This window comes from Pseudophryne corroboree, chromosome 2 (genome assembly GCF_028390025.1).
Source record: "Pseudophryne corroboree isolate aPseCor3 chromosome 2, aPseCor3.hap2, whole genome shotgun sequence".
NCBI classification, from domain to species: domain Eukaryota; kingdom Metazoa; phylum Chordata; class Amphibia; order Anura; family Myobatrachidae; genus Pseudophryne; species Pseudophryne corroboree.
Genome location: NC_086445.1, coordinates 832,775,104 through 832,793,859, shown reverse-complemented (window position 1 = coordinate 832,793,859; position 18,756 = coordinate 832,775,104). Strand labels below are relative to the sequence as shown.

The 18,756-nt window shown below is 46.1% G+C and overlaps 1 protein-coding gene across 3 annotated transcripts in view; it reads left to right on the top strand.

Annotated features, from left to right (window-relative positions):
• Positions 1-18,756, top strand: part of ADGRG2 (adhesion G protein-coupled receptor G2) — a 267,587-nt gene that overhangs the window by 219,644 nt on the left and 29,187 nt on the right. For all 3 annotated transcript variants that reach the window (XM_063955727.1, XM_063955726.1, XM_063955728.1), the window contains 4 exons: positions 5,159-5,194; positions 5,711-5,823; positions 14,530-14,566; positions 15,147-15,514. In XM_063955727.1, the coding sequence (XP_063811797.1) occupies positions 5,159-5,194; positions 5,711-5,823; positions 14,530-14,566; positions 15,147-15,514 (554 nt within the window). The remainder of the gene's footprint in view (positions 1-5,158; positions 5,195-5,710; positions 5,824-14,529; positions 14,567-15,146; positions 15,515-18,756) is intronic.

Below are 18,756 nucleotides of genomic sequence, written 5' to 3'. Positions count from 1 at the left end.
TCCTCTCTGATTCTGTTTCATGTGAACAATGCAGCCAATCTTCACAGATCAGTGAATGTGCTGGGGGATAGGGTCCAGAGCCCTCCTGGCTAGGGGCTCTTAAAACTATGATGTCTGATACAGTATGTCATCACAACTCACTGCTAAACTCAGCTACTACAACAGGCTGTTGCAGACTTAGCTGCTAGGGCAGATGTTACACAGCCCTCTATCTCTCATGCAGGTCCACAGAAATGTGGTTTACCTGCTCTACTCTCTGATTCAGATGAGGATATACGGGAGGATGGGGAGGACTTGGATCCCATTAGTGGAGATTCCGATTCTGCTCAGGGTATTGAACCCATCATTTTGGCTATACGGGACGTGTTAAAGCTCCCTCTGGAGGACGCTGTGTAACAGCAGTCATTTTTCTTTACACAAAGCAAGCCTAATGACACTTTCACTGATTCTGCAGAGTTAGATGACCTATTCAAGTTGGCCTGAAAAAATCCAGACAAAAAATTCCAAGTGTCAAAAGTTTTTGCGCATTTTCGCTTTTGCTCCTAAAGGTAGGAAATTCTGGGAAGAACCCCCGGGGGTTGACGTATCAGTCTCTCGACTGTCCAAAATGGCGGTGCTGCCTGACTCGGCTCCTTTACCATGAAGGATCCTGGGGACAGAAAAATAGAGACTACACTCAAATCTATTTACATGGCAGCAGGTGTATCACAAAGGCTGGTAATAGCTGGTTGCTGGATGACCCATGTTATTCATACGTGGGTTACTAAGATTCAGGAGGGCCTTTCCGGGGCTATGCCTCTGGTGACTATGGTGACTCTCCTCAAGCACATTCAGGACACTACACGCGTCCTGTGTGACTCGCTCAAGGAGATGGGGAATATTAATGCTAGGACTTCTGCCATGGCAGTGTTGGCATGCAGGGCTTTGTGGTTGTGTCAGTGGATAGCAGATGCAGAATCAAAGTGCAGTGTGGAATCCCTCCCCTTTTCTGGGGAATGGCTCTTTGGGGTTGAGTTGTATACGTGGACTTCCAAAGTCACTGCTGGGAAGTCCACGTTTCTTCCCTCTGGGGCCCTGCCGGCTAGGCGTTCCTACCTGGGGCCATCTGTTCAGTACTTTCGGTCTAACAGATTTCAATCTAGAGCCAGAGGTGCCTCCAATGCGAATAGAGGCACCAGAGGTAAGTCAAAAAGACCTGCAACCACCGGTTCTCAGGAACAGAGCACCAGTTCCTGCTTCCACTAAGTCCTCAGCATGACTCTGCCCACCCACCCTGAGGGGATCTCGAAGTGGGAGCTCGACTGCGTCACTTCAGCCACATCTGGGAAAGCTCCTGCCAGGATACCTAGGTAAGGCACCTCATTTCTCAGGGCTACAAGTTGGAGTTCGACGGTGCTCCTCCCCAACGATTTTTCAAATCAAGCTTGCCAGCTTTGGAGGATACGCAAGTAACGTTGCAACACACCATCCAAAAGTTGGTCCAGTCCCATGTCATTGTTCCAGTACCGATACCACAGCAGAGCAGGGGTTATTACTCCAACCTTTTTGTGGTACCGAGGCCGGACGGCTTGGTACGGCCCATTTTCAATCTGAAGTTCTTGAACCCTTACCTAAAGGTTTTCAAGTTCAAAATGGAATCCCTGAGGGCAGTGATTGTGGGCCTGGAAGAACAGGAATTCCTGGTTTCCTTGATATCAAGGACGCCTACCTTCATATTCCAATTTGGTCACCTCATCAGGCTTATCTGAGGTTTGCTCAACTGGGCGATCACTATCAGTTCCAGGCACTACCCTGTGGACTATCCATGGCTCCAAGGGTGTTCACAAAGGTGATGGCGAAGATGATGTTACAACTCTGGGTCCAGGGCGTCAATGTTGTCCCTTACCTGGACGATCTTCTGATAAAGGCAAGATCCAGGGAGCTTTTATTGCTCCATATCGACCACACTATCCAACTACTGTCACGCCATGGGTGGATTCTCAATCTACAGAAGTCCCACCTGGAGCCAGTTCCTGGGGATGTTACTGGGGACGGTTGCTCAGAAGGTGTTCCTCCCGGAGGACAAAGCAAGAACACTGGTCCGCATAGTGCTCCAACCGGCTCGAGTATTTATCCATCTTTGCATCAGATTGTTGAGGAAGATGATCGCCTCATACAAGGCGATCCAATATGGGAGGTTCCATGCCAGCACGTTTCAGTTGGATCACCTGAGCAAGTGGTCCGGTTCACATCTACAGATGCACCGGATGATTCGGCTGTCACCTCAGGCCAGGATTTCCCTCCTATGGTGGCTGCAGTCCTCCAACCTACTGGAAGGCCGAAGTTTCGGGATTCAGGATGGGACCCTCCTCATGACGGATGCGATTCTGCGAGAATGGGGTGCTGTCACCCAAGGGGCACAGTTCCAGGGAAGGTGGTCAGCCCCCGAAGCCCTCCTTCCGTTCAACATTCTGGAACTTCAGGTGATCTACAATGCTCTGCTTCAGGCCTCTCCTCTGCTCACGGATCATGCGATCCAAGTTCAGTCGGACAATACCAGAGCAGTGGCGTACATCAGTCGGCAAGGAGGGTCAAAAAGCAGAGCCTACATGTGAGAGGTGTCAAAGATACTCCTCTGGGCGGAAAGAAATGCAAGAGCAATGTCAGCAATCTTCATTCCGGGTGGGACTTCCTGAGTCATCACGATCTCCACCTGGGAGAGTGGGGATTCCACCATCAGGTGTTCCAGCAGATCATCGACCGGTGGGGCTGCCCACAGATAGACATGATAGCTTCTCAACTCAACAAGAAGCTTCACCAGTATTGCTTACGAACCAGGGACAGGGCTGTGGATGCACTGACATTGCCTTTGCCTTACCGGCTGGCTTACCTGTTTCCTCCAATTCCGTTGCTCCCAAGGGTGCTCAAGCGAATTAGAAATCAAGGAGTCCAGGCAATTCTGATTGGCCAGGATTGGCCTCGAAGGGTGTGGTATGCGGATCTTCTGGACATGTCAGTCGCAGACCCTTGGCCTCTACCACTGAGAAGCGATCTTCTTCAACAAAGACCGTTTAGTCTACCCGGACTTACGGGTTGTAACAATTGAAAAGGACAGGGAAGGTGGAATCCAGGAGGGGGGTATATCATTTCCAATCATCCCAATTTTGGTGGGGCAGTCCTGTTTTTCGAGTACTGTCCCACACATGGTTTGGAGGAAAGATAAGAAGGGTAGCCCAGCACTGAGTAAGCAACATGCTCGCCCCCAGCGTGAAATTAAATTGGTGCATGACCCAAGGCTTACGCATAAGGAACAGATCCCTGTATCCCAAATGTTGACCTTAGTGCCTGCCAGTCCCGTGCCCCCCGAAGTCTTAATCCACTCTGCTTGTGGCCAGGGCCGTAAATAGGTGCGTGCACTGCACATAGCACTGCAGGTTAGGGGGTGCTGTTGGCAGCACTTGTCAATTATCTGTTTTAATTACTTTCACTTACAGCTTCCCCCCTTTTTGAAGCTCAGCATCTCCTGACCGCCCCTGTCTCCTTCCCCCACCCTTTTTGTCGCTAATACCTAGCATTCATGGACTTGACTTGATAGCTGTTTGTTGTTCAGTAGAACTGTCCTTTTTCACATTTCGGGATGCTGTTGTGCCCGGTATTCAAACCCGTTGACTATGGCATTGTAGTCTGACACTCTATTCATTGAGTTATCTGCCCTTCCATAGAAAGCTAAAGAATTCCAAGCTGGAGAATTCTAACTATTTGAAGCTTACCTTGTACTTTGTGAAGCAGTGATCAGCGTTTGCTGCTGTGCAGATCTATGTAGTGTGTGGCTGCAAGGGATTGGAAGTGTGGCTTGGATCTGCTCGATTATGGTGCTGGTTATTTTTATAGAGGGAACAGTTGGCTTCATATAGTTAGAAATCTCAATAGCTTTTATGCGGGTCAAGTGACTCAGTGGGTGGGGTGTTTGGCTAGGATGCAGCAGGTTGTGGGCTTGAGTCCTGGGTGTGGCAGTATATTGAAATGGGGTATTGTGACTGAATGGCGGTGAGCTCTTGGGTTGAGTGCATAAATGTGGTATAATGTGGATGTGTCCACATCCATTTTCTTGCATTGTTCTATAAATGTGTCTGTATTATAGATAGATAAAATGTGGGAAGGGGAAGAGGCATCATAGCATGGGCTTTCTCTGGGATCAATGTTGTCTTGTCCCTTCCCTGGTGCCTTATGTCCCTATTGGAAAGAAGGGGGGGGGGCACCAATTAATTTCGCTGCACAGGACATCTAGTTACGGCTCTGCTTGTGGCTCTATGCAGTTGGAGAGCGTGTCATGGCATTAACGTTGTTCATTTTGATTTAGACACATCTTTAAGATATGTTAATATCCTGTGTTTGATTACAATTTACTAAAATACAGTATCAGCCCCTCGCCTACTTTATTGTGGGATCCGGTCTGAAGATCGACAGTATCTAGGTCGACAATGTTTAGGTCGACCACTATAGGTCGACAGTCACTAGGTCGACATGGATGGAAGGTCGACAGGGTTTCTATGTCGACATGTGCTAGGTCGACGGGTCTAAAAGTCGACATGATTTTTTCACATTTTTTTTTCTTTTTTTGAATTTTTTCATACTTAACGATCCACGTGGACTACGATTGGAACGGTAAAGTGTGCCGAGCGAAGCGGTAGCGGAGCGAAGGCACCATGCCCGAAGCATGGCGAGCGAAGCGGTGCACTAATTTGGGATCCCGGTCACTCTACGAAGAAAACGACACAAAAAATAATAATCCTCATGTCGACCTTTAGACCTGTCGACCTAGCACATGTCGACCTAGAAACCCTGTCGACCTTCCATCCATGTCGACCTAGTGACTGTCGACCTATAGTGGTCGACCTAAACATTGTCGACCTAGATACTGTCGATTTGATGAACCCCACCGCTTTATTGTACCTTGCTGTATTACATAGGTAAAATCTATTCTGCAATTCCTGCTTCAATTTACATCTAGCGATATGTTGTATATACTGTTTTATCACTGCGGAGCTTTGCTCCCTTACTATGTACTGTTTGTTTTCTTTTTTTGTTGTTGTTCCTACTGCACTTTTTGAAACTGTAAAAATATCTATATATTTTTTTTTTATACAGTATCAGTAATTAATTTGTCTTTTTATTTTAGCACTATGATTGGCCGTGTCACTAATATTAGCCACAAGTAGGTATATTTTTAAATTATTATTATTATCATCATCATCATGTGCATGTATTCTGACTTCCCAATATGCTTTAAAGCACCATATACCCTACAGTAAACATTCATCCAGTATACAAAAAAAACATATACACATTTACATTATTCTTACTAGTGCATACCATGTACATATACAGTACAGATGTGGTATCTTTTTAGTAGGATTAATTTATCAATGATCTGCTTTCTTTACAATTTCAATATAAAAAGCTCCCAATAATAATCAAAAATACACAGTTGTGTTCAGTCAGAGGGTAAATACATTAAGATATATGGACTCTCTTGGAGTTTGGTGGATTAAACAATGGATTGCACAGTCACAGTCATAATGGTGATGTGACGTATACTGTGCGTGAAATGAACTGCAGAGAAAAGGAAATAAAATAATTATTTTATACATATATTTTCATTTTTACACATAATATATTCTAGTAAATGTTTATTTTTCTAATACTATTCTCTTTTATTTCTTTTTCTTAGGCGCATTCAGTGCACTGACTTGCTATACATTGTCAATTATTCTCTAACTGACATTTGTGTCGTAATACGTAATTATTTGGGAAATGTGTGTATAAAAGATATTAATAAAATTGGTGAGTACACATTTTAAAGTACCGAATAAAAATTAGTTTTTTTTAACACCTTGATGAGCGGATTCGGTTTTACTCGGTTTTACTCGGTTCTCAAAACCGAATCTTATTGGCTCACTGATGTCACGTGTTTTGGATAGCCAATAAGATTCGGTTTTGAGAACCGAGTAAAACCGAATCCGCTCATCATTTTGTAACCTTCAGATATTAATAGCAATACATTTTACAACTGATTTTATTATGCTAATATTATGTCATAACAATAGTGCAGTTGCCAATTTCAGTCGGGCTGGCTTTTAGCAGAGTGTATTCTGAACCATGTTTAGCTGCAAATCCTCTCAATGTGAGTTACAAATACACCGAAAATCACGGCCTATTTTGCCTTTCAAATTGCCAGGTTTATTATTCAGCATCTTGTCGGCAGTGTTCAATTATTTAAAAGCTCTAAAACCCATACAGTTTATGAGAAAATTCCCCCATTCTAGGTGGGGGGTAACATACAGTATATTAAGGATCCCCCAGAGCTAGGAACGCCCAATGGTAGCCAGCATTTTTCCATTTCCCGGAACTCCTGATTTTTGTGACTAATGGTTAAAATAAATGAAATGTGGCTTTTTTTCTTTTTCTTCAGCTGTGCCCCCCATTATGAAATGAAAATATGTACCCCCTTATTCACTTACTTTAATATATGTTCTCCCTTATTCTTTTCCATTAATGTCTATGCTGCCTTATTAATTTCCATTAATGTCTGTGCCCTTACTCATTTCCATTAATGTCTGTGCCCTCTTATTAATTCCCATTAATTTCTGTGCCCCTTATTCACTTTCATTAATATGTACTCCCTTATTTATTTGCATTTTTATTTACAATTAAAAGTAAAAACGACCTCTTCCTAAATAAAAATGAGTGTGCTGATATATTATTAATAGTTAATGTTCACTCCTATTTCTCATTGTGTAGTCACTAATACTTTATTGTACTTCTTTTCTTGATCAAAGATGGTACATTAGATTACAGAGAAAACAAAAAAAAATGACAACAAGGAGGGGATTTCTCCTGATTGGTTTCCTATAATGCTTAACTCATTTGCATGTCGGGAAGTTCTGTATAGAACACTGTAGTCTGGTAAAATTAGTTTCAGGAGAGGGGGCGTGGCTTGGACAGGCATGGAGTAGCAGCGGGAAGATTTAGCTCTCCATAAAAATCCTGTCTAATAATCCGTTTATCCCCTAACCCGTGGCTCCTGTGACTTGCCAGCTGGCACAAGAAGTTATACTGCCCCTCTACATACCCGCACTGGTCCGGTGTGCAGCGCGGCTCCCTGCATCTAACACCTCCGGCGGGCCGCCCCGGCTCCCTGCTTCTCTGTGAGACGGCGCGTGACGGCGCTTGTAGCGGCGGACTTGCCCTGATCCTCCGGCCGGGGGACCGAGACAGGAGAGGCTCTGACTGGCGGGCATATCGCGGCAGCACTTGCCTGGAATCCCGCGGAGGTGCTGCGGACGGGTGAGTGCGGGCAGGAAAGCCCGCGAAAACCGCCATCTTGCAGGCTCACATTCTTCTCCCTGCACCTGATATCCTCTCCGTCCTGAGGTGCCGTACGGCGGAGTGAGCTGCGGCTGGGGCTGCCCCTCTCTCTCCCTCCTGGGCTTAATAGTTATATACAGAGAGATTCCCTGTGTATGGTTCCTCCCCACATATACTAAGAAATACATATAGCTGCAGAGAGGGGAGAGGTGAAAAAAGGAGAAAGGGAGAATACTCTCTGTGAACGCTTCCTGCATCTCTGCAATAGCCACACTTGTGCCCATAAATCAGCTTCCATGCAGGAATACTCCTTGTACACAGAATACTCTGCAGTGTGCCCATAAGCATACTCTGCCCTGCTATATCATTGTTTATCATATCTGCCTGACCCAGGCGGCCCCCGGTGCTGACCCCATACTGATTGGAGACTTTTTTGCTGTAATATCCTGACTCCGCGCCCAGTGCTGCAATGGTGAAAGGAGGTCATAACGCGGCTAACGCCGCTGCGAAACTAGAGAAATATGCTAGGTCGCAGCCCTCTCATTCGACAAAGCAGGGTGACACTGACCCATCCTCGCCTGCGACAGAGGTTGCTGCCTCTGATCCCGCTGAGCAAGTACACTCTACCCAGCAAATACTACAGGCCATCTCTGCGTCTGAACAGAGGGTCACAGACAGAATTGGGCAGGTGCAGGCGGACGTCTCTCTGCTTAGACAAGATCTACAGAAAATCCGGGAAAGAGTGGGTGAAACTGAACATCGGATATCGACTCTGGAAGATAATACGTCACCCCTACAGACGAAAGTGGCCGACCTGTCTACCCAGATGGTATCTATGCAGGCTAAAATTTCCGATATAGAGGGGAGACTGCGGCGCAACAACATTCGTTTTGTTGGGCTCCCTGAAAGAGCGGAAGGCACCTCCCCGGAATTATTTCTGGAAACTTGGCTTATTGGTGTATTGGGCAGGGAAGCATTTACCTCTCAATTTGCAGTGGAAAGAGCACACAGACTCCCGCCTAGGATGCCGCCACCCGGGGCTCCGTCTAGAACATTTATTGCCCGTTTCCTACATTTTAAGGACCGTGACGCTATACTCCGTCTGGCCCGGACGCAGGGCCCTCTCCAACTGGATGGACATAATATATCCGTTTTCCCTGATTTTGCTCTGGAGGTGCAAAAGAGTAGATCACAGTTTCTGCATATCAAACGTCAGCTCCGTGATCGTAATATACAGTACTCTATGCTGTTTCCGGCCAGGCTGCGAGTGGTGTCCGCTAACACCACTCACTTTTTCTCAACTCCTCAAGATGCTGCTGCATGGCTGGAACGACAGCCTCACCCTCCTTGATGACGTGTTACTGCACAATTGTTGATTTATTGCTCTCTTAATACTAAGCCTAATTGTCTCATTTTTCTTATTATGATAGTCACACTGTGGTTCATATGCAATGTTTTGATGGGGCAATGTAGGGCAGCCTAATATTGATGTTGGTTCTCGTGTTTTCCCCCTATTTTATGTTGGGGTACGCTGCTAGATATGTTTTTTCAGGGTTAGGGCACTACTTCTATCGGTATTCTGTGGAGAGCCTATGCCGAAGATAGTGTAGGGGCTTTTCTTTGGGTTCTTGGTTAGGCCCCTATCCCTTAGTTTAGTTAATTTGGTGGGAGTTATGGGATCCAGGTATACCTTAAGTTTCCAAGGTGATACAGGGTGGGTGTGGGGGGGGTTAGTTTGTTTTTTTTCATGCCATCAATTTTTGCTTATGTGTGCGCTCTGTTATGCTGCGATGTTTGCGAACGATATTGCTTTGATTTCCTCTGTTTCCAGGGACATGGGGGGACTGGGTGTCCCTATTCACAACCTGCACTGCTCTGCGACCCGGGCTCTGATATTTGTCTCTCTTTTATATCCTGCCACCCTTTTCTCACCTACTTTCTATGTCTGCTGATTCTAAGGGGCTTCGTCTGCTCAGCTGGAACGTCAGGGGTTTGAACGAAAAGATTAAGAGAGCGTTGATCTTGACTCAGGTTAAAAAATACCAGGCAGACATAATTTGTCTTTCTGAAACCCATTTGTTTGGAAGTAGGGTGTTGGCACTTAAGAAACCCTGGATTAGTCATGTCTACCACTCCACTTTTTCAGGTAGCGCTAGGGGTGTCTCTGTACTAATTAGAAAATCTATACAATTTCACCTAGACGTCTGTGAAACAGATCAATATGGCAGATACGTCTTCTTGCGCGCACATATTAATCGTAGACTATTCCACATTTTGGCTGTCTATGTTCCCCCGCCATATAACAATGAGGTTCTGCGTCATGCTGCCCGATTTCTAGCCCAATCCCCTGCTACCCCAGTGATATGCTTGGGGGATTTTAACAATGTGATGGATCATGCCCTGGACAGATGGAGAGAGTCGGTTGCTTCTCCCTCCCCTTCTGTATCCCCTACTCCATTTGCACGACTGGTGGGGGAACTGGGGTTGGTGGATGTATGGAGGAGTCGCAATCCCACGGCTACTCAGTTCTCCTGCCACTCCGCTACCTACCATGCCTTCTCTCGCATTGATTTGATCTTGATCTCTCCTGACTTGTCCCCTGATGTGTTGGCGGTGGACTATCTTCCTAGGGGTATATCGGATCACTCTCCTGTATCACTTACAGTTAGTGTTGGTTGGGAGCGCGGTGCAAAAATGTGGAAACTTAATCCCTTCTGGTTAACCTTAATAGGGGAGGGTGCGGATTTGGTGGATGCCTGGGAGGGGTTCCAGGTTTGTAATCTGTCTTGCACCGAACTGGCGGTCAAACATGACGCTTTCAAAGCGTTCCAGCGGGGCTCCTTTATAAAACGAATATCTGAGGTTAAATTATCTAGTAAAAAGGAGGAAATAAGACTGGAGGCCCTATGCCAGCAATTGGAATCCCAATATATAGCTACCCATTTACGTTCTGATGAACTGTTGTGGCGAGACGCACAAGGAGAGTGGTCCGATTGCTTATTTGAGAAGTCCAGGCGTAGACTCCTTTTTGCGGGACATGCACACTATTTTCAGGCGGAGATGAATGGCAGTTATTTAGCTTTTCTGGCTCGGTCAGAATCTACTAGAACAATGATTCAATGTGTGAGGAACTCTGACAGCCAAATGTGTTACTCTGGCTCGGCGGTGTCTGAGACATTTCGTAGTTACTATTCCTCGCTATATACATCCCGAGCCACTTACTCCAATGATCAATTGAGGGACTATTTGGCTCGGTTGGATTTGCCCTGTCTGTCCCGGGAAGACTCTGGGGCTCTAGATGCACCAATTACTCTGGAGGAGGTGAACGCTGCGATCCTGTCCCTCCCAGCGTCTAAGGCACCGGGTTGTGATGGACTTCCGGGTGAAGTCTATAAGAAATTTAGCAGCTTTTTTGCCCCTTATCTTTTACAATTGTTCGACCTATTGCTGGAGGGCGGGACTCTCCCTCGCTCTATGGCCGAGGCAAATATAATTGTCTTGCTGAAACCGGGGAAAGACCCCCTACGCCCCGAATCTTACAGACCTATTTCCCTCCTCAATACGGATGTCAAGATACTAGCAAAGATCTTGGCATCTAGATTGAACTTAGTTATTACAACAATCATTCACCCGGACCAGACGGGATTTATGCCAGGTAAATCAACTGCCCAAAATTTACGTAGACTGTTTTGTCATCTGCAGAGGCGTGATCTGGGGGAGTTGGATGCGGTGGTGGTGTCTCTAGATGCAGCCAAAGCATTCGACTCAGTGGAGTGGACATATTTATGGGGGGTACTGGAGAAGTTTGCTTTTGGCCCTCGTTTTATTAAATTTCTCCAGTTATTGTATTTTTTGCCTGTGGCCCGTGTGACGGCCAATGGTTTCACGTCGGAGATGTTTGCGTTGGGGAGGGGCACTCGACAGGGTTGCCCCCTATCCCCTGCGCTGTTCGCTATTGCCGTGGAACCGTTGGCCGCCTTGCTGCGATCTAATGACGAGATTAGGGGTGTTAAGGTTGGGGATCATGTGGATGTTGTGGCCCTGTATGCAGACGATATGCTCCTTTTCTTGCAGGACTCTGAGGACTCCTTGCAGGCTTTGCTGCGGGTAGTGGAGGAATTTGGAGTATTTTCTGGTTTACTGATCAACTGGGATAAATCGCATATTTTTCCCTTGTCTGGTTTTCTCCCTGAAAATACCCGGGGGGCGTACCCCTTGCAGTGGACGCTGCGGTTTAAATACTTGGGTATCTGGATCACCCCTATGGCACGTAGTTATGTGGCCCAAAATATCGACCCCATTACGATGTCATTTAAAGAAAGGGCTCATAGCTGGAAAAAGCTACCACTGTCTATCCTGGGTCGGGTTAATTTATTCAAAATGATAATGCAGCCAAAGTTCCTATATGCCCTACATAACTCTCCGGTCTACCTCCCGAAAAAAGTCTTCACTGTAATTGAGGGCGTTATGTCCTCATTTATATGGGGTAATAAACCAGCAAGAGTCTCTATTAAAACGCTGAGTAGATCACAACTCTCGGGGGGTGCGAGTCTTCCCAATCTGAGACTATATTACGTAGCAGCACAAATGTCCCAGCTTGGTGAATGGACTGGAGATTCCTTGGATCCAACAATGGGGGGTCTTCTGGCTGAGCGGGCGAGGTGCTCTCCTGCTTTCTCCTTTTCTCCTCTTCAACTCCTTTCTGGCCGTGCGGCTTCTGGTTTGCCTCCCTTGTTACGCCAAGCCTTGCTAATCTGGCGCTATGCACATACTCTATATGATTGGGAGGGGCAAGACGCCAATACTCCGCTATGGTTTAATAGTACGTATTCAGAGCTGTACAAGATATCTCCAGATAATATTTGGATAACTAAGGGTGTAATATCTCTAAAACAACTCTACCAAGATGGAGTGCTCAAGTCTTTTCAGCAATTGAAACTCGAATTTGATATACCTAACACTGCCTTGTTTCGGTACTTTCAACTTAGACACGCTGTGCAGACCCAGTTTCCTCATGGCCCACCTCCAATTGCAGATTCACCCGTTAAGTCGTTGCTCACCTCTCTTAGTCGAAGGGGAAAAATATCTGTCATATATACTGCTTTGAATAACAAATATGGTCATGATCATTTGAATACACTTCGCATCAAATGGGAGACTGATTTGGGACCTCTATCCCAGGAGCAGTGGATCCAGATCCTGGGCTCCATTAAATATACTACGCCATGTATACGATATAAACAAGTCTTTTTCTACATTCTGCACAGGGTGTATCGAACTCCTGTTACTATGCAGAGGGCTGGTCTTAGAGATAACGCTTGCTGCCCCAGATGCCGGGAGACCGATGCCGGATTCTGGCATTTGTTATGGGACTGCCCTGCAATTTCCCTTTTCTGGTGTAAGGTATGGGGCGATATAACCATGACTGCCCCATCCCTCCCCGTATTGGACCCCGGCCTATGCCTGTTTGGATTAGATCTTGAGGAAACACACTCTGTGGTATTGTACAAGTATGTCCTGTGTCTTACTACGCTGGCGAGGGTTGTCATTGCCAGGGTTTGGTTCTCAGCTGACATGCCTAGGGTGGAGCAGTGGAGGGCGTTAGTAAATTCAGTAATACGACACGAGAGATATATGTATAGGATAAGGGGTTCCTCCTCTCAATTTACAGAGAAGTGGGACCGCTGGTGCAGCACAAGGCTGGCCAGACCGACACTGGACACCTAGTCCTTCTTTACATAGATATCGTTTGATAAGAAACCTTAAGTGAATATAATTGACGCACACTACATGTTGAACTTTAACATATATAATTTTTATTGATGGCAATTGTTACAGTCAATAGAATGCTGATGTTTGTTTTGAGTTATGTATAAATGTCAAAAAACCAAATAAAAAAGTACTTGATTTAAAAAAAAAATTAGTTTCAGGAAGTGGGATTTCCAGGAAGAGGCCAATGCTACTGTACGTGTGTGTGTGTGGGGGGGGGGGGGGGTATCCAAATAGAGGTAACAGTCACATTTATTTCCGACGTTTCACCGATATTTGTTTACACGCTATCCTATTAGATCGCCTGTAAAAAAAGAATACACCATCTCCCAAAACCACACAGGTTCAGTGAAACCTGTGTGCTTTCGGTACAAACAGCCTCTGTTTTCGGGGATTTGATTTAGCCTGCGTGAGGCAGGAGAAACAAAATCCCCTATAACCGCAGTGACCTGCAGTGTCCCTTGCCCGCCACAGCAGCAGCAGACTGGGACTGCAGGGAGGGTGCCGTAGCCTGGTAGCCGGCGCTGTGACGCCTGGCGGGGAAGCCGGGGCATCGCTGTGACCCGCATCCCCCATCTTCCCACGCCCCTGGAAGTGGTCAAATGACGGAGGAGAGGCCATGTGACCGCGGGGAGCTGGAGGTGCAGTGCTGCATCAGAGCTGTTAGGAGTCGGCAACAGGTAACCCCCGATATGTCGCCGCTCGTGCCGGCTTATCGGGGCTAATAGGATAGCCCCCAGCGGGACAATGAGCCCTGGTAAATTACTGGGGTTAATTGGATATCCCCCTTAGTATTGGCATTGGCCTCCCCAGGTGCAGGGCTCTGAACACACTATTTGTATTGTTTTAATTAAAAATAAAAATCAGTGGTGATATGCAGAGGGTTGTGTTTGAAAATAGTTTTGTGGGGAATAGCTGATGGGTTCCTGCTATAAATCCTGCTTTAGATTTACCCAAAATCAGGCCACAGGTCATTAATTTGGTTAATTCTGTACTTGATAAAATTCCCCCCTCATCTATTTTGTTGATGTGAAAGCAGTAGTATTGTATGTTCATTTATAAAGGGGTCTATTTACTAAGCCTTGGATGGAGATAAAGTGGACGGAGATAAATTCTCAACCAACCAGCTCCTAGTGGTCATTTTTTCAAACTGGGGCAGTGTATGATATCACAATGTGTTGGCCAGACCCATAAAGGTTTGAAAATGACATAGAAAGCAGGCAAAGTACTGGCGGACCCAGTATAATTCTATGATTAGCACATACCATTCCTCATTCATGAGTCTGAACACTACAGGTGCCACCCTTATTTCCAGCAGGCCAAGCTCTTCTTGACATCTGAAAATCATTACTACTGTTAAGAGTTAGCATCCAATGAAATGCTATTTACTCATAACTTCTGTTCCATTTTTAGATTTCTGCTGCTGTACTGAGTGTTCATTGTCACCCTGGTGAGTACTACTATAGCAATGCTTTCAAAGACTACATCAGTGTCTTATGTATAATAGTTGCAGCGTGTGGTGCACACGGGTCTCGTGTAACGGCGCATCCTGCACCCATGTCAGAGCACTACCTTCCATTTACCTGCCTTCGGAGGCCATACATTGGTTTATCTATTCGGAATGATGGCACAGGAGAACCAAAAGGCTCTGGCACAGTGCATTTGCAAATTTATTTGCATGCCATATCTTAAATATTACTCAAAATATGGCTGCCAGCAGCAGGCAGACATTAATTCACCACTGGATTACATCATTTACAATGAAAATAGCATAACAGAAGACAAATAGAGACAACTGTTAAATACTAGAGAAATGACTAAATTATTATAAATATACACGTGTATACATCTGGAAGCTTTCTACATACTCATGCATTTAATGCAATGCTTTCAAATGTTTATACTAGTTATCTTACCGTCCGTCCCCCCCCCCCCCCCTTCCTCTCTTGGTGCTGCTGCTTCTGATTTAGCATCAGGAGAAAATGCTATTCCTAGGTTTTCTAGTACAGATCATTTTCTTGTTCTTGCAGCATAATCAGAAATACAGCAATGTGCGGTTTTGGAGGAAATGGTGCTACCACAGGATTTCCAAATACAAGGAGCAGCAATAGTCAATTACCCAGTATTACAAGAAATTCTAATGGATCTAGTATTACTAAGACTATTACATCAGTTATCAGTAGACCAGCTTTTACAAGTTATAGTGGATCAAATACACCCGTTAACAGTCAACCAACTTCAGCTATTCGGGATGAACATGATTCAACAGTTAACAGTGGGTCGACTTCAGCTACTAATCGTGGATCTCATACTACAACTATCAGTGGAACTAGGTCTGTTGCAACTGGTAAAGATAACACTGGTCCTTCTACAACATCTGGAAGCAGTTCAATTATAGGTAAACATTAAAATATGTTTTCGAATTTACTTGAAAAACTAAATTTATAGGGTATACGTTCAGCATCCCGGCAGCCGGAATACCGACACCGGAATCCCGATAGCCCACAGTACACTGATAACGGCATCCCCAAAGTATCAGCATCCTGATAACGGAATCACGATAGCCAGGATCCCAAAGGTAAGTATTAACGGCCGGGTTAGGTTTAGGCTGCGGGACGGGGGTTAGGATTAGGAACACTCCGGGAGGGGGGGGGATTACGGTTAGAATGCAGAGAGAGAGAGAGAGAGGGAGGGTTAGAGTTAGGCACTGGTGGGGGGTTGTTAGACTGCAGAGAGGGAGGGTTAGAGTTAGGCACTGAGGGGGGTAGTGTTTAGGCTGCGGAAAGGAGGGTGTTAGGTTTGGGCACCACTGGGGGCGGTTAGGGTTAGGCTGTGGACAGGGAGGGTTAGGGGGTAGGGGAGGGAGGTTAGGATACATTGCCACGATCAGGATGCCGGAGTTGGGATACTGACCACCGGCATCTTCTTGACCGCCGGGATTTCATACTGAATCCATTTATAGGACTCCTGATATATGTGGGATAATGTCCCCACTAAACAATAGCAATATTAGTGGTCATAGTAGACGTTCATGTTAGGAAAAAATATTTTGAATGATTAAAAACACTAACAAAACTAAGCAGGGTATGTACTAAATGTGGACAAAGGAAAAGTATTGTATTGCTCTATAATAAAAAGGTAAAAATTAAACACTTTTTGTCTAGAGAATGAATTACAAAATTTCTCTGTTCAGTGAGTGACTGAAAACTACAATGTTCTACCATATACGCTAGGATTTACAAATTAAGAAGAAAAGCTGTATGCCTATAGGTACCTACCAGACACCTACAGTCACCATTTTATAGCTGATAATTATATTTCTCTATCGTCCTAGTGGATGCTGGGGTTCCTGAAAGGACCATGGGGAATAGCGGCTCCGCAGGAGACAGGGCACAAAAAGTAAAGCTTTAGGATCAGGTGGTGTGCACTGGCTCCTCCCCCTATGACCCTCCTCCAAGCCAGTTAGATTTTTGTGCCCGGCCGAGAAGGGTGCAATCTAGGTGGCTCTCCTAAAGAGCTGCTTAGAAAAGTTTAGCTTAGGTTTTTTATTTTACAGTGAGTCCTGCTGGCAACAGGATCACTGCAACGAGGGACTTAGGGGAGAAGAAGTGAACTCACCTGCGTGCAGGATGGATTGGCTTCTTGGCTACTGGACATCAGCTCCAGAGGGACGATCACAGGTACAGCCTGGATGGTCACCGGAGCCTTGCCGCCGGCCCCCTTGCAGATGCTGAAGTAAGAAGAGGTCCAGAATCGGCGGCAGAAGACTCCTCAGTCTTCTAAAGGTAGCGCACAGCACTGCAGCTGTGCGCCATTTTCCTCTCAGCACACTTCACACGGCAGTCACTGAGGGTGCAGGGCGCTGGGAGGGGGGCGCCCTGGGAGGCAAATGAAAACCTATTTTGGCTAAAAATACCTCACATATAGCCTCCGGAGGCTATATGGAGATATTTAACCCCTGCCAGAATCCGTTAAAAGCGGGAGACGAGGCCGCCGAAAAAGGGGCGGGGCCTATCTCCTCAGCACACAGCGCCATTTTCCCTCACAGAAAGGCTGGAGGGAAGGCTCCCAGGCTCTCCCCTGCACTGCACTACAGAAACAGGGTTAAAACAGAGAGGGGGGGCACTAATTTGGCGTTAGAAATATATAAAACAGATGCTATAAGGGAAAACACTTATATAAGGTTGTCCCTATATAATTATAGCGTTTTTGGTGTGTGCTGGCAAACTCTCCCTCTGTCTCTCCAAAGGGCTAGTGGGTCCTGTCCTCTATCAGAGCATTCCCTGTGTGTGTGCTGTGTGTCGGTACGTGTGTGTCGACATGTATGAGGACGATGTTGGTGAGGAGGCGGAGCAATTGCCTGTAATGGTGATGTCACTCTCTAGGGAGTCGACACCGGAATGGATGGCTTATTTAGGGAATTACGTGATAATGTCAACACGCTGCAAGGTCGGTTGACGACATGAGACGGCCGACAAACAATTAGTACCGGTCCAGACGTCTCAAAAACACCGTCAGGGGTTTTAAAACGCCCGTTTACTTTAGTCGGTCGACACAGACACAGACAGGGACACTGAATCCAGTGTCGACGGTGAATAAACAAACGTATTCCTTATTAGGGCCACACGTTAAAGGCAATGAAGGAGGTGTTACAGATTTCTGATACTACAAGTACCACAAAAGAGGGTATTATGTGGGATGTGAAAAAACTACAGTAGTTTTTCCTGAATCAGATAAATTAAATAAAGTGTGTGATGATGCGTGGGTTCCCCCCGATAGAAAATTATGGGCGGTATACCCTTTCCCGCCAGAAGTTAGGGCGCGTTGGGAAACACCCCTTAGGGTGGATAAGGCGCTCACACGCTTATCAAAACAAGTGGCGGTACCGTCTATAGATAGGGCCGTCCTCAAGGACCAGCTGACAGGAGGCTGGAAAATATCATAAAAAGTATATACACACATACTGGTGTTATACTGCGACCAGCGATCGCCTCAGCCTGGATGTGCAGAGCTGGGGTGGCTTGGTCGGATTCCCTGACTAAAAATATTGATACCCTTGACAGGGACAGTATTTTATTGACTATAGAGCATTTAAAGGATGCATTTCTATATATGCGAGATGCACAGAGGGATATTTGCACTCTGGCATCAAGAGTAAATGCGATGTCCATATCTGCCAGAAGATGTTATGGACACGACAGTGGTCAGGTGATGCAGATTCCAAACGGCAAAAAGGTGTATTGCCGTATAAAGGAAGAGGAGTTTTTTGGGGTCGGTCCATCGGACCTGGTGGCCACGGCAACTGCTGGAAAATCCACCGTTTTTACCCTAAGTCACATCTCTGCAGAAAAAGACACCGTCTTTTCAACCTCAGTCTTTTCGTCCCTATAAGATCATATCTGCCCAGGGATAGAGGAAAGGGAAGAAGACTGCAGCAGGCAGCCCATTCCCAGGAACAGAAGCGCTCCACCGCTTCTGACAAGTTCTCAGCATGGCGCTGAGACCGTACAGGACCCCTGGATCCTACAAGTAGTATCCCAGGGGTACAGATTGGAATGTAGAGACGTTTCCTCTTCGCAGGCTCCTGAAGTCTGCTTTACCAAGGTCTCCCTCCGACAAGGAGGCAGTATGGGAAAAAAT